The sequence below is a fragment of the Phoca vitulina genome, unplaced genomic scaffold, assembly GCF_004348235.1.
Source record: "Phoca vitulina isolate PV1807 unplaced genomic scaffold, GSC_HSeal_1.0 scaffold21, whole genome shotgun sequence".
In the NCBI taxonomy this organism is placed as follows: domain Eukaryota; kingdom Metazoa; phylum Chordata; class Mammalia; order Carnivora; family Phocidae; genus Phoca; species Phoca vitulina.
Window position 1 is genome coordinate 1,912,101 of NW_022589724.1, and position 14,702 is coordinate 1,926,802.

The 14,702-nt window shown below is 45.1% G+C and overlaps 1 protein-coding gene and 1 non-coding gene across 2 annotated transcripts in view; one reads left to right on the plus strand and one right to left on the minus strand.

Annotated features, from left to right (window-relative positions):
• GALNT12 (polypeptide N-acetylgalactosaminyltransferase 12) overlaps positions 1–12,936 on the plus strand; it is a 36,788-nt gene extending 23,852 nt beyond the window's left edge. The window contains exons 6-10 of the mRNA XM_032418499.1: positions 881–1,057; positions 3,066–3,197; positions 8,573–8,686; positions 9,650–9,796; positions 11,771–12,936. Of these exons, the coding sequence (XP_032274390.1) occupies positions 881–1,057; positions 3,066–3,197; positions 8,573–8,686; positions 9,650–9,796; positions 11,771–11,911 (711 nt within the window). The 3' untranslated portion in view covers positions 11,912–12,936. The remainder of the gene's footprint in view (positions 1–880; positions 1,058–3,065; positions 3,198–8,572; positions 8,687–9,649; positions 9,797–11,770) is intronic.
• LOC116641457 lies at positions 5,892–5,996 on the minus strand. The gene has a single exon (XR_004301176.1). It is a non-coding gene; the product is annotated as a U6 spliceosomal RNA (small nuclear RNA).
• Positions 12,937–14,702: the final 1,766 nt, after the last annotated feature.

A 14,702-nucleotide genomic window follows, 5' to 3' on the forward strand; every position in this document is an offset into this window, starting at 1 on the left:
AAAGGGCAGATTTATAGGTACAGTCTCCAGGAAGTCAGGTTTGATGGATTTTCAGTAGGGACCAGGAATCTGCTTTTTGGAATAAGCCCGCCTACTGATTCTGCTGCGTATGACCCACAGATGCCCCTTGGAGAGACCTCCAGCATTTCATTGGGGTTTCCAATTCACCAAATCCTGCATTTTGAAGTATCAAAAAGTTATGTCAATGTCTATACTTTTTAATAGAAAATTTTAAATTTCAGTCATGTTTTATATGGTTTCCTGCTTAGAAAGAGTCCATGAGAATTGGCCCTCCACTGAAGACTCACACCCTCCATTCTAAGTACCCTGGTCATACATCCTGGGGACAATGGTGTTCCCAGCCATTTGCCTCCGCATGAAATGGTCTCAGACAACTCAGCCTATTGAGGTCTAGGGTGTGCTTTTAATGGTCTTTCTGCCTCTTCCCTAGGTGTCAGGCTGCTCTGCTGCCTCTAGAAGCTCTTCCTTTCCCCCTTCCAAACCTCTCTTCTTACTTGCCACTTTCCTATCTTCTGTGGCTAGGAGACCAGGTAAAGAGCCTGTGTTTTACATGATCAGTAAATGGGTTCTGGTGAGGTCAGCTATGGGTACTCCTGTGGGTCAAGTGCATGAGCTTTAGTGCATGGACTTGGAGGTCTCACTTCCGATGGCTTATTCATCTTCGGGGCTGTGTTCTTGCTCTTTGACAGCATTCTGTGTTCTGTGTGTGCTGGGGGAGGTGGCCTCCTGTCCCCTGGGGGGCGAGGCCCTGGCAGCATTCATTGTGACGTCTGTGTGCCCAGCCTCCTGGCTGTGGGCATTGTGGACCAGCAGCCCGCCCCTCACTCACCCACCGGCCTCCTCCCTGCTCTGTGCACAGATCTGGCAGTGCGGTGGGACCCTGGAGACACACCCCTGCTCTCACGTTGGCCACGTTTTCCCCAAGCAAGCTCCCTACTCCCGCAACAAGGCTCTGGCCAACAGCGTCCGAGCCGCTGAAGTGTGGATGGATGAATATAAAGAGCTCTACTACCATCGCAACCCGCATGCCCGCTTGGTGAGTTCCCCGGCCCGCCTGCACCCCGGCTGGCCTCCGCACCCTAGCGGACCTGGCTCCAGAAATAGAGAATAAATCGGGCACCCATGATACCAGCATGGGAAGCCTTTATTCCTCCACTTATAATAATACTTACAGTTGCTTCTCATTGGTCACAGTACTTACGGTCTGTGCGGTCAGTCCCAACCCTGATTTCCAGACTACTGAACCACTGCTCCTGGGCGTCAACAGGGCCAGGTTCCTGCATGCCTTTCGCAGGCTGACATGTTTGCCAACTGATCAATACATAACTTGGTTTCGTGTGTACCTCGGTTGGAAGACATTACGAAGTACACATTGTCGATTCTTCACATCCGACTCACGGCCAACAGCACTGTAACGCGTGAATGAAGCTCATCTCACCCACGTATTTTCTCCGTCAGGCCCAGCGCAGCCTTCTTGCACCTAGGAACGCTAGCCAGCCCTTCAGCGCCGTGCTCGGGGGGCTTTTGACCAGTGAAGTCACCAACACAGAGCAGCAAAACCTGGAAAATGTGGCACTAGGCGGACCCTGAACAGGACACTTGTTGACAGGATGGGACTGAGATGTGACCTCAGCTAGGAGCGTCCCATGGGACTGCGATTTTCGGCCGCTCTGCGCGTGTTTGTGAATGACGGTGAAGGGGTCGAACCACAAGTACTGATACTAGGGTTACAAATGAACTTCAGCAAGCAGGTCCACTGCTTCTGCGCTGGCCAGCTCTGCAGGCCCCGGGACAGGGTGCTCACCGGCATCTGCGTAACTGAGAGGGCCGCTTGGCAAGACGAGGTGTGCTCTAAAACCTCTCGATTCCAGCCATTTGATGAAAATCTCTTCTTCTGAATACTTAGCGGCCCTTCAAGATAGCTATGAAATTCTCATTTTTTAGATGACAGAACTGAAGCTCAGAGAGCTTGCCCAAGGCCTTGTGGGTGATGCAGGCAGAGCTGAGCCTGGGGCGTGTGCCCTCCCATGGACCCTTCTCCCTGCTCTGCAGAGCCCTGTGGACCTGCCCCTGACCTCCCCCTTGGCCCCTCTCTGCCTCTGGGCTCCAGGGTCGTGGCTTCCTCTGTCCTGCTCAAGGCTGCAGGGTGGAAACATCCGCTCCTTCCCGTTGCCCAGTCTGGAAGCCCCAGTTCCCTTTTCCTGAGGGTTCCCAAAGAATAACGTGTTAGAGGGCCACCGCATACGCCTTTTGTCTGGATGCCCGGGACCCAGTGTTAAAATGGGTATTTGGTTGAAGGTGAGGACGCCATGACTCACCAAAGAAAGAACCACTGGGAAATAAGTAAAAAATCTGAAATTTTACTCAGCCATTTTCCTATCATTACCATTTTGCTAAATATTTAGCTTGTCAGATTTTAATACTTTAGTGTCATAGTGCATGGACAGTAATATGTCAGCACTCAGCATTGCGCCCCTGGCCATGCTGAATAGACACTTGCTTTATTCAGTTACGTGGAAGTTCTTAATCATCGGTCTGGTCCAGAAAACGGACCTTCTGCAAGTATTTATCATCGTGGCACTTTGCACTCACCGCTCGAAGTATATATTCCGACTTCAGTGTGTTGAGCATGTAAGGATTTTGAGCATGATTACATCGAGGATACTTAACCTGTGTTTGGAAGTGGCTGCTCAGGTATTAGCAGTAATTCAGCACGTCATGGTGTACGTACTGCACGGACGTTCCCTGGTCTGTGGTCACGCGGCCCCAGGACTCGGCGGCTCCCTGACTTCACGACCAGGCGCTTTGTGTCCTTCCCTTGTATAGCGGGCCACACCTGCCTGCAGCGAGGACACCCGAGAAGGCACATGTTTGTGTCACAGTCTCTCCAGCCACAGTGATGTAGCTGTGTCTGAGGCCGTGCAGGGCCCAGCGCACAGTAGGTGCTCAATAAATGCTGTTGAGGAAGGGAACATCCGAGGAGATGGGGCTTTGACAGGAAGTTCATGACCCGCAGGGACTCACTGTTTTTGCTGTTTTCTCAGGAACCCTTTGGGGATGTGACCGAGAGGAAGCAGCTCCGTGCCAAGCTCCGGTGTAAGGACTTCAGGTGGTTCTTGGAGAACGTGTACCCAGAACTGCACGTGCCTGAAGACAGGCCTGGCTTCTTCGGGATGGTGAGTGAGGCGGGCCTGTGGCGGGCAGGGGGTTCCCTGATCGACAAATCCTGGCCAAGACAGGTCCCTTTTATGGGGACTGCTGGCCTTCCTCTCCCTCCCTCCCCTCCCTGCATTCATGCACTGTCTTTCCTTCTCCCCACATCTGGACCTTGGGTCCAGAATGTCAGCACTAGAAGCCATCTCCAAATTGGTGAGTATAAGCCTCCCATTTGTATAGACGAGGAAACTAAGGCTCACTTAGTGCTTCCATGTCCAATGTCACATTACTTCAAGCTTCAGTGGCTGGACCGGTTAATAATCCCCAACTCAGGGATTCATAAAGGCAGTAGTGGAAGGAGAAGGGTCACTTCTGTTATTTTAAAGAACCTGAAAGAAATGTTTCTGGGATGAAGTCAACTAAAATGTCCAGTGCCTTTGGCTTTTGCAAGGAACTACACTAACTTAGGGAGGTCTCCTCTGCTGTGTGGTGTTGAGCAGAAGTACCTGTGTTCTATTCTCGAAGTCTGATAAATACAAAGCAGGACGCTCTATGGTCAACTCATCTTCAACAAAGTAGGAAAGAATATCCGGTGGAAAAAAGCTATTCTCTTCAACAAATGGTGTTGGGGAAATTGGACAGCCACATGCAGAAGAATGAAACTGGACCATCTCCTTAAACCATACACAAAAATAAACTCAAAATGGATGAGAGATTTAAATGTGAGACAGGAATCCATCAAAATCCTAAGAAACAACAGATGTTGGCAAGGATGTGGAGAAAGGGGAAGCCTCCCACACTGTTGGTGGGAATGCAAACTGGTGCAGCCACTCTGGAAAACAGTATGGAGGTTCCTCAAAAAGTTAAAAATATAACTACCCTATGACCCAGCAATTGCACTACTAGGTATTTATTCAAAGGGTACAAACATAGTAATTCGAAGGGGCCCGTGCACCCCAATGTTTATAGCATCAGTGTCCACAACAGCCAAACTATGGAAAGAGCCCAGATGTCCATCGACAGATGAATGGATAAAGATGTGGTAAACATACACACACACACACACACACACACACACACACACACACACACACAGGAATATTACTCAGCCATCAAAAAGAATGAAATCTTGCCATTTGCAATGATGTGGATGGAACTAGAGGGTATTAGGCTAAGTGAAATAAGTCAATCAGAGAAAGACAATTATATGATTTCACTCATATGTGGAATTTAAGAAACAAAACACATGAACATAGGGGAAGGGAAGAAAAAATAAAATAAGATGAAAACAGAGAGGGAGGCAAACCATAAGAGACGCTGAACTCCAGGAAACAAACTGAGGGTTGCTGGAGGGGAGGTGGGTTGGGGGATGGGGTAACTGGGTGATGGACATTAAGGAGGGCACGTGATGTGATGACTGGGTGTTATATGCAACTGATGAATCACTAATTTCTACCTCTGAAACTAAAAAAAAAAAAAAGAGAAAATTGCAAGCACATTGCATGGAATGTAAGTTCTCCACAACTGTGAGCTAAATCTCCACAACTGTAAAACCAATTACATCTTCAGTCATCTAAAAAAAAAAAAAAACAAGTAAACACCATAAACACCTATCTCCCTAATATGTGCGGTCTCTTGATTGTTTTTAAGTCTCTGCCTCTTTTAATGAAATTTTCCCCTACTCACCCAACATATTTGTGCTTCTTAAGAGTATCTGTAACTTTCAGAATACTCCAACTTTAATATTTATGTGGAATTTACCCTGTGCTAGGCACTGCTCTGGGCATCGGGGGTTTGATGGTAGAAGGACAACCACTGTCCCACCATTAAGAAGTGTATTGTCTGTTAGGGAAATGGACATTAAATAAATAATCACACACACAGAATAAGTACAAAGCAGGCCATTAATGCATTAAATTCAATTTTCCTTGTGAAAATGTCCAAGCAGAGAGCATGGCATAAGGAACCCTGTCCCGAAGAATCTAGAATCATCATGATATTGCCACTCTTGCTTTCTGTCTCCTCTGCTCCATCCTCTCTCATTTTTCTTTGCTCAGGCTCACCCCAGGCATCCTGTCATTTCACTCCTGGTCACTGTCACATGCACGTCTGTACGGACATGATCTTACAGGACCACAGACCATTATCACATCCAGAGGAGCAATCATTTCTTCATATCCTTCACTATCTAGCCCTTATCAGGTTCCCCCAATTTTTCATATCTTTCTTGGGGTAGTTGGCTGGTTCCAACTGGGATCCAAACCCAGTCTACCATTGTGTTTGGCTGTCATGTCTTTCCTCCCATGGCTCTTTCAGCTGAGGCAGACCTCTTCCCTTTCTTCCCCCCTTTTACTAATACCTGTTGAAAAAACAGCATCTGTTGTCCCGTAGAGTGTCTCACCCTTGGAGTTACCTCATTGTTTCCCTGTGGTGTCTTTTAAACTGTGCCTCTCCCCACAGTTCTTAAACTGGAAATGAGGTCTAAAGGTTTGATTGGAGTGGGAATTGACCTTTTATGGCAGGAGCACTTCACGGGTGTGCCCTGTGTTCCGACTGCGTCACGGGGGGGAGCACCTAATTTCTGGTCATCCTGCTTCTAGTGATGAGGGAGCCTGTCCTGGACCAGCCGCTATCAGGGGCTGCTTCAACCTTCTCTCTCCTGTTTTTGGTGGCCGTTGATAATCATTGCCTAGACTCGTATTTCTTTTTTCTTTTTAAATATGAAAGGCTTCACACATTTACATGTCAGCCTTGCGCAGGGGCCACGCTGATCTTCTCCGTACCGTTGCAATTTTAGCATACGTGCTGCCGAAGCGGGCCCTAGACCCGTATTTCAAATGGCATTGCCAAACGGTGCTTTTTCTAGTCCTTTCATTTCTTCTGTAAAAAAGAATGTTCCCTTGTTAGCCAGGACAGTTTGATGTCTACGAAATTTAGAGTTCATTCAGAAAAGGCATAACACATTTTTAAGTCTTTTTCTTTATTTGCCTGTTTTTAGGGTAAGAGTTGGCACTCTACTTTCCTCCAGCTGGGCAGAATGGGTTGTTTTTGTTTGTTCGCTCATTTGCTTCTTGGCTTTTTCTTTTCTTGAGCATCATTGTAAACCAGTGGGTTTTTATATGGCCAGTGTTCTTCAATCAATTAACCTGTTGTGTGTTTGTGTGTGTGTGTGTGTTTCTTTGATCTGTTCAGGTTGCCCATCTTTGGCTAGTGAGAATCTCTTTATTTTGGCTTCTATGGTCTTAACTCCTTATAGTGGTTTGATCGCCTCCTTGATTCTGGTCACACTCATTTTCTACATCTGCTGCCATGCCTCCCGGAAGCCCCGACCCTTTCCGTGGGGAGCTGTGGTCAGAGCCCACAGTCTGGACACCAGCGGTGGTCTTTGTCTCTAGAGCACGCTCCACAACAGAAACGTAATGCTAGCCACATAAGTAATGGGACATTTTTTAGTAACCATGTTTTAAAAAAGGAGCAAGTGAAGTTTATAACATATTTTATTTAATTCAATATATCCTCAATATTAGCATTTCAACATGTAGTTGATGTAAAAATTTATTGAGATGCATTACTTCTTTTCATACTGAGTCTTGAAATCTGCTGTGTATTTTATCTTTACAGCATATTTCAGTGTGGACTTAATCCCATTTCAGGTACCCTGTGGCCACACACCACCAGTGGGTACCACGTGGGACAGCACAACACTACAGCTTTTCAGTGGGCAGAGAAAGGCAATGCATATTTTTGAGAAACAAATCGTGAGCTCATACTGATACCTCAAATTCAAATGTAGTCTTACAGGATTTTTTTTCTTCTTTGATATTATACTTGTATTTCTTTTTCTTTTATTTTTTTGAAGATTTTATTTACTTATTTGACAGAGAAAGAGAGAGAGTGCACACAAGCAGGGGGAACAGCAGAGGGAGAGGGAGAAGCAGGCTCCCTGCTGAGCAGGGAGCCCAATGCGGGGCTCGATCCCAGGACCCCGGGATTACGACCTGAGCCAAAGGCAGACACTTAACCGACTGAGCCACCCAGGTGCCCTGATACTTGTATTTCTTTTTTCTTACACTGAAAATCTTAGTTTCAAAAAATATTCACATATTATTTGCTTTATCTTAAACTATATTTAAAGTAGTTTCAAAATAATAACACACCATTACCACTGACAGTGTGATACTGAATGAGGTTTAAGATTTCTTTGCAGATCTGTTTGTTTATAGAATATAGTTCACTAAGAAAATGTAATCAAATATGGGATAGTTAAAAAAAAACATGGAATGTTCTAAAGTCATTTAATGTTTCTTCTGTGTCTCACCAACTTGACACAGCTAGCTTGGTTAGTTAATCTCAGTTTTAATCTTCAGAGGTTCCCACCTCTCATTTAGTGTTTTTGTAGTTTGTTTCAAATCTTTCTGAACATAGGGAGCTCATTTGAGGTCAGGGTCCTTTGGTGGTCAAGACATGGCTAGATGACATTTGAACCCTTCCAAGTCTAAGATGCTCTGATTATTCTAAACATCTCCTGTTCCCAGATTCATTCACAAAGCAAAGAGACTCTAAGAACACGGAAGTCTGTGCTCTATGAGCTGGTGGACTGTGGACACTTCTTTCTATATAGCTGAGTCTTATCTTCAGAAACAGACTAGTCAAGGGTGGACAAGGGCCAGGACAGGAGTGGGGTTCACAAGGAGTTCGTTGAGGGGTCTTTGAACTCTCCAGAAAGGGATTTGGAAAGGTATGTGTCTTTCCCTAGAGGCTCCTGAAAGGGAAGAGGGAGCATGGTTTTTTGCTCTTAGAATGTTTGAAGGGTTTTGGATCTAAAAGGTACCTTAGAGATGACATTAGATTAGACAGCATTGAGTGATGGAGAGAGCACTGGACTTGGAGCTGAGGTCCTGGATTCAGACTCAGGTGTCTCTACTTGTGTGACCTTGGGCAAGTCATTGGCTCTGTATGATGCTATTCTTGTAGCGTAGAATGGTGGACTTCTGATCTGTGGACTGGTGAGTCTCTCAGTCGGGATATCTTTTTGCAGATGCACACTCGCAGGCGTCCTTGGGACATATTTGAGGCAACAACCCAGCTGTGCTTGGACTAGTGCAGCAATGAGGCTTCACTAATGAGAACTGGAGAGATACGACCTTTCAGGCCATAAAGAATTAAACTGTCTGCAACTCAGATTTGTCATCTTAAAACGGGGGCTATGCTTCTTGCCTATGGTATAGAATGGGAAAGCACTTTCTAAACTTGAAATGTAAGGGGCTCTTACCCTTAAGTTCAGTTCGTGAGGCAGACACTCCTCTCTGATGGAGTCATTACCTTCACAGCCTTGGGTGGGATCGTATGTTGCATATAAATCTGGACCAAAATGCCACCTTTATGTTTTGTTTAGCTCCAGAACAAAGGACTGAAAGATTACTGCTTTGATTATAACCCTCCCAGTGAAAACCAAATCGTAGGACACCAGGTCCTTCTATACCTCTGTCATGGAATGGGTCAGAACCAGGTAGGTGCTGCTTCTCTAGCTTGACATTCTTGGGCCAAGGGACAGCGGACAGCAGGAGGCTCTATGCTCAAGGGACTATTGGTAGGAATCTCTCCGTTTTAAAAAAATTAAACATTTAATAATAAAGATCAGAGTAAAAAAAATAAATAAATAAAAAATAAAACATTTGATATTTTTTGCATGATCCAGGTAATATATGCTTATTGCAGAACATTTGGAAAATACAAAATAGAAGCAGTAAGTGAATGACAGGTCCCAGCAACCATCATAAGAATGAAGATGTATTTACTTCCCATCTTTTTGTATGCAAGGCCTTTGGATTATTGTTTGAAATAGTTATTATCATAATGTCTATACGTTTTCTATCCCATTATTTCCACTTACTTCATCATACTTTTCTTGTGTTATTAGACATCCTCTGAGACTATCATTCCTAAGGGCCTCTTGATAATCCTTCATGCAGCTATATTACTATTTAGTTATAACTGAGTCCCTGCCTGCTTGTCTTTGCAATTGTAAGTGACCCTGCCACTAACTTCTTAGTGGCAGAAAAAAAAATAAAAAGGAAAAAAACAACAGATCTGCATTTCAGATGACTTCCTTAGAATTAATGCTTAAACAGAATTATGAGTTTTGATGCACAGTGCTGTGCAAAGCAGTGTTTAGGGCAATTGCCGGTGGCTTGGGCAGGTCTGTTTGGGTGAAGTGCTGAGCTTCAAGCTGGGCCGGGGGAGCGAGTCCTGGAAAGTCTATGGCCTGGAACAGGACCCCAGCCCAAGCAGGCGGATACACCAGCAGGGCGGGGCCCGTGGAGGACGGAGGAGATGAGGTGGCAGACACCTAGAGACGGAGGAGTGGGATTAGAGTTTCTTCCAACCTGGAGTCTCCCCAGGTTCTCGTCCAGCGATCTCCCTCTTTCCACATTAGACAGTAACTGGTGCATGTTGGTTGCTCCGTTTTTAGTTTTTCGAGTACACATCCCAGAAGGAAATACGCTATAACACCCGCCAGCCAGAGGCCTGCATCACTGTGGAGGCAGGAACGGATGCCCTCGTCATGCATCTCTGCCAGGAAACTGCTCCAGAGAATCAGAAGTTCATCTTGCAGGAGGTGAGCGAGCTGTCTCCTGCCTTCCGCACTGTTGGTCCACGGGCTGCCGAGGGGGGAGTAGAAGTAGAGCTCCCCAGCCTAGTCCTCTCGGGTCTCAGAGGTGCAGCCACGTACAGGAGACCCAGGGCTTCCCCCAAGGTGCTAGCAGTGTGGTTGGGGTCCCGCTTCCAGCATCAGCACCCAGCATCAGTAGCGCTTTGGCTCCCGTCCAGTCATCCCACCCTCCTTAAGCCTGGAGCCACAGTAATGGAAAGAGGAGCTGTTGCAAACACATTCGAAGATGAAATGGGGTTGAAATGATGAAGGATGTGAGGTTAGACCCAGGTATGAGCTACTCCATGTCTGTAAACCTCATTTTTCCCAGCTGTAAAATGGGAGCGATCATAGAGGACTAGATGTGCGGCAGAAATTGTCCTTGGAAACCATGAAGCTCTACAGGGATCAGCTGTTACTTGCAGGATAAGAAAACATCCTTCTGAGGGAATTGGCTCTCCATCAGAATAGTTATTGTGGATTTGAAACTGGGTATTATTTCAGGCCTGAGAGGCACTAGCCCCCCCCCCCCGCCCCGCCCACACACACACAGCCGTAATGGGACTCGTGAATCTGTCAGATCCTTTGACTCACGAAAAAGCACATGAGGGAATAAATCCAAAGAAAATAATTCACAAGAAAAAATTAGTTCTCTTTTATCTCCATAGGAAGCTTTCATTCCCAGCCTGGCTCCAGGGATGGAAAGAATTGTCTCTGTTGCTTATAAATGGGTTAATTCTAAGTATGATTAGAAGCTGGAGTCCATTTTCCTGTAGACGATATTATGATTAGCACTGAAATCTGCAGGCCACCTGGACAAGCCTTGCACTATGGTGCTATCCATCTGATATAAAAAATAAGAGGGAAGACACCCCTGTTCTGTGGTTCTCTGCAGCGCCTGCCCCCGTCTCCTTCTCTTCTTTCTTCTAACTGGAAGCTGTTTGTAAGCCCTCGAGGAAGAGTCATGCAAGCTAGAAATCATAAAATTGGTTTGAAATGTCATTAAAATTTTATCTTAAATTTCAGTGACCATTTAAGGAACAGTACGTTTCCTTAGCAGGGTGGGAGAAAGGAGGCTGTATTTAATCATTTTCTTCCTTGGTACTCTGAGGGCAACTTGGGAGCTCTCTTAAGGGTTTTAAAGGTTAATATTTTTGAGATTCTTCTGCATATAATTCTATTTCCAAAGTTTCTCTTTCCCTAGAACAGATATGTCACTCGTTCTGCCCATTTGCTCCTCAGCCACGATGAAGTTCCCTGGGGGTGTAAGCTTACGACAGAGACAGGTGGAGGGGAAAAAAACTCCAGGACCGAGGGAGAGGCTTGCTGAGTTAACTCAGCAACAGTTGAGAAAAAGAAGAGAAGGCATTAAAGAGGACCATGATCTTTGGGGTTGGGGAAATGGGCATGGTCGGTCCCACAGAACCCATGTCCTCACTGGTGACTTACCCCCTCACCCAGCTGTTCTCTGGCTGAGCTGGGACTACAGCCAAGTTTCCTGAGTCTGCATTTAAAAACCTAAAAGAAAGAGATCACCAGGGATGTAATTAGTTGACCTGAGGGAAGTGAAAGTTAATAAGAGATCTCTTTGATCCTGATTTCCCTGAACGAAAAGAAGAGCAGTAGGGAGGAGACATGGAGTCTGACAGATCCCCAGAGTGGCCAGCAGGTGGCACCACCGGCCCTGACGGTGGAGTTGGGGACCCTGGAGCTGAGCTTCCGGCGACAGGGGAGCCTACCACACCTGCGCACGCCTGGCCCTACCTATGTACGCGTGGTCCCGAGTCGCCTTAGCACAGGGAAGACACTTAGAGCTCACTAAATGCTTCTGAAGTGATAAAAATCACCTGAGCTCTTAAGAACACATTGTAAGGAAAAAGATATTTTCTGGGGAATTATTTGCATTTCTCTTACATATCCATAGTTTATTATCTCTTGTAGGATGGTTCGTTATTTCACGTACAGTCCAATAAATGCGTTCAGGCTGAGAGGAAGACGTTCAGTAGTGACAGTTTCGTACCCCTCTTGCGGGACTGCATCGACTCCGAACATCAGAAATGGTTCTTCAAGGAACACATGTGATAAAGTGTCGCGGTACAAGGAGCTCATGGAAGGAGTGGGAAGGCCCCTGGACTCTGCCCAAGAGAGACTTAGCAGAGTCCAGTGACAGACCCACCCCAAAGCTGGCTGCTTTCCTTTCATAAGAAAGTTACTTTACAACCTGTGAAAGTGATGTTGGATTTAAGAAGCTTTGTACTGATTTTGAAAACTTCAAAATTGCTCCTAAATACCCTATTTTCAAAGGGTAGTCATAAAATGTTAACTCTTGGTATTCAGAGAATTAAAACCTTTAAATATTTTTCTATCAAGATGTATGTTCCTCTGTCATGCATTTTAATTACAATCCCTGGCAAAAAAGGTAAATATTCTATTTTTGGTGTCTGCAAGGATTCCCAGGCATTAAGATGTTTGCGTGGGTGGAAATTAGACTCACATAGCATACTCTACGTAAACTGACAACACCTCAAACATTGGGTTAGTTTTTTCTCGGTGTAGACAGATGGACACTGGGAACACTGTATTGATTCCTTCACATTGTTGAGATATTCCAGGTTTATTTAAATAAGGAATGCTATTTGGTTATGTGTCACCACCATAGTCAAGACTCCAGCGAATGTCTCTGTTAGCTAAAGAGGACTAACCAAAGCTGAAATCTCAAAGGCACAGCACAACTTAGCGAGTCCCCATCGGCTTCTGGCACACACGGTGGCCTCCAGACAATGCCTCGCTGTGTCATGGCTGGGGGCTTTCAGAAATCACCTCCGTGACTTTAAAACACATTCGTGTCATTTTATGTTTTAATTACACATTGGCATCCAGGAGAAATGTACTGTGCTATACAAAACGCAGTTTTCAAATGTGTTCATTAATAGTATTTGGTCCTTACACCCGTGTTCAGTTCTGTGCTATAGTAGCTGCTGCCGAACTAGCCCAGATCCACTTCTGGGATCTTGTCAGCCTGATGACATCACTGTGAACAATTCAAAGAACAATAGGAAGACATTGCAGATCTTTGCTTTTGTAGCCAATCAGATGTGAGCGATGAAGACACAGGTGCACTTGACTAAAAAGTATCAACCTGTGTGCCCTCGGGCTCTTTTTTAAAGCATCCTGCCTTCTCTGGGGGGTCCAGTTTAACAATCACCCAGAAGGACTCCTACTTACCTGGCTAGCATCAATCTGATGCCACTCTGAACTTCGGTTTCTTCTTCTGTAGAATGAGAATAATGAAACCAAGCGTGGAAGGGAGTCACGAGAATGAAATAACAGAGCAGATGTGGGCTTACTTTAGTCCCTGGCATGCAGTATGGGCTAATTAAATTTCTAGTTTCATAAATAACACGTTATAATATGTGAAGCACAATAAGCATCAGTGGGTGTTTATTCAAAAATAAATATTAAGTACTTTAGTTATTTTATCTTTATGGGATTAAATAGCTCATTGGCAGGCAGGACTATGGTATGAGCCCCTTCCAGCATAGCTCAGTTCTCTCGTAAGTGGTGAAAGTGAGAAATTTTATGTTCTGCATATTTTACCCTTTCTGCGTGTCAGTCTGAGCTGGATGAAGGGGTGTCAGCCCCTCCCAGGGCGTGGGAAGACAATTCAGGCAGGCGTAAAATGGATGCTGACCAAATCCATAAAGAGTGCAAGGAGGGGACGCCTGGGTGGCTCAGTTGGTTAAGCGTCTGCCTTTGGGGCCTGGGTCATGATCCCAGAGTCCTGGGATCGAGTCCCGCATCGGGCTCCTTGCTCAGCAGGGAGCCTGCTTCTCCCTGTCTCTCCCTCTGCTTATGCTCTCTCTGTCAAACAAATAAAATATTTAAAAAAAAAAAAAAGAGTGCAAGGAGGCTACACGTGCATTTTTGTGTGCGTTCACTGGGCATCACCACTCATCAGTTTGGTTTGAGAGTCATCCCTCTTACTCCTGCTATCAACTTAACGTGGTGATTTTTAGGGTAGAAAACTAATAAAAATATTTTTAGGGTATCAAGGGAAGTATTTTTACAGACTGGGCGGCAATTTTCTTTTTGAAGAACATTTCCCTTCACTGATGGATGGGGAATCTGAGCCTGGGTGTCTCCACCTGACCCACTGGAAGGTGTGAATTGGCCCCCAGTCCCGGTGCGTGGAGCCAGGAGTCCTGGGGGCCAGCCTTAGCTATGGCAGGTCATTTCACCTTCCTGGACTCATTTCCTCATCTGCATCATGGGGATAAGAATGTCCTTAAGAAGGTTGATTTCTTAGCTACATTTTTTAGTTACCCTAAGGATTGCAGTATGCTTCCCAAATTTATCACAATCTTCTTCAGTAGAGTATCGAGTTAATTCCAGTAAAATTTAGCAAATTTGTATTAGTGTAACTCCATTTCCTACCCCCTCCTCTGTGTTATTGTAGACATACATATATGTTATAAACTCAAATGATATAATTATTACTTTGAATTATTTTAATTATTTAAATAATAAGAGAAGAGGAAAATATATATATACATATGTGTCTGTGTGTATATAATATATATATATACACACAGTCTCTTATATTTACCCACATCTGTATCATTTCCATGCTGTTCATTACTTCCTGTGAATCTGAGTCCCCTCGTGTCATTTTCTTTCAGTGTAAAGACTTTTTGGTATTTCATCTAGGCTGGATCTGTTAGCAACACAATCTCAGTTTTTATTTATTTGGGAATGTTTATTCTACCTTCAGTTTTTTGGAAGATCGTTTGGTTGGATAAAGAATGCTAGTTGACAGGGACCCCCCAACCACCACCTTCAGCACTGTGAATTTGAGATTATACCACCTCGAGTG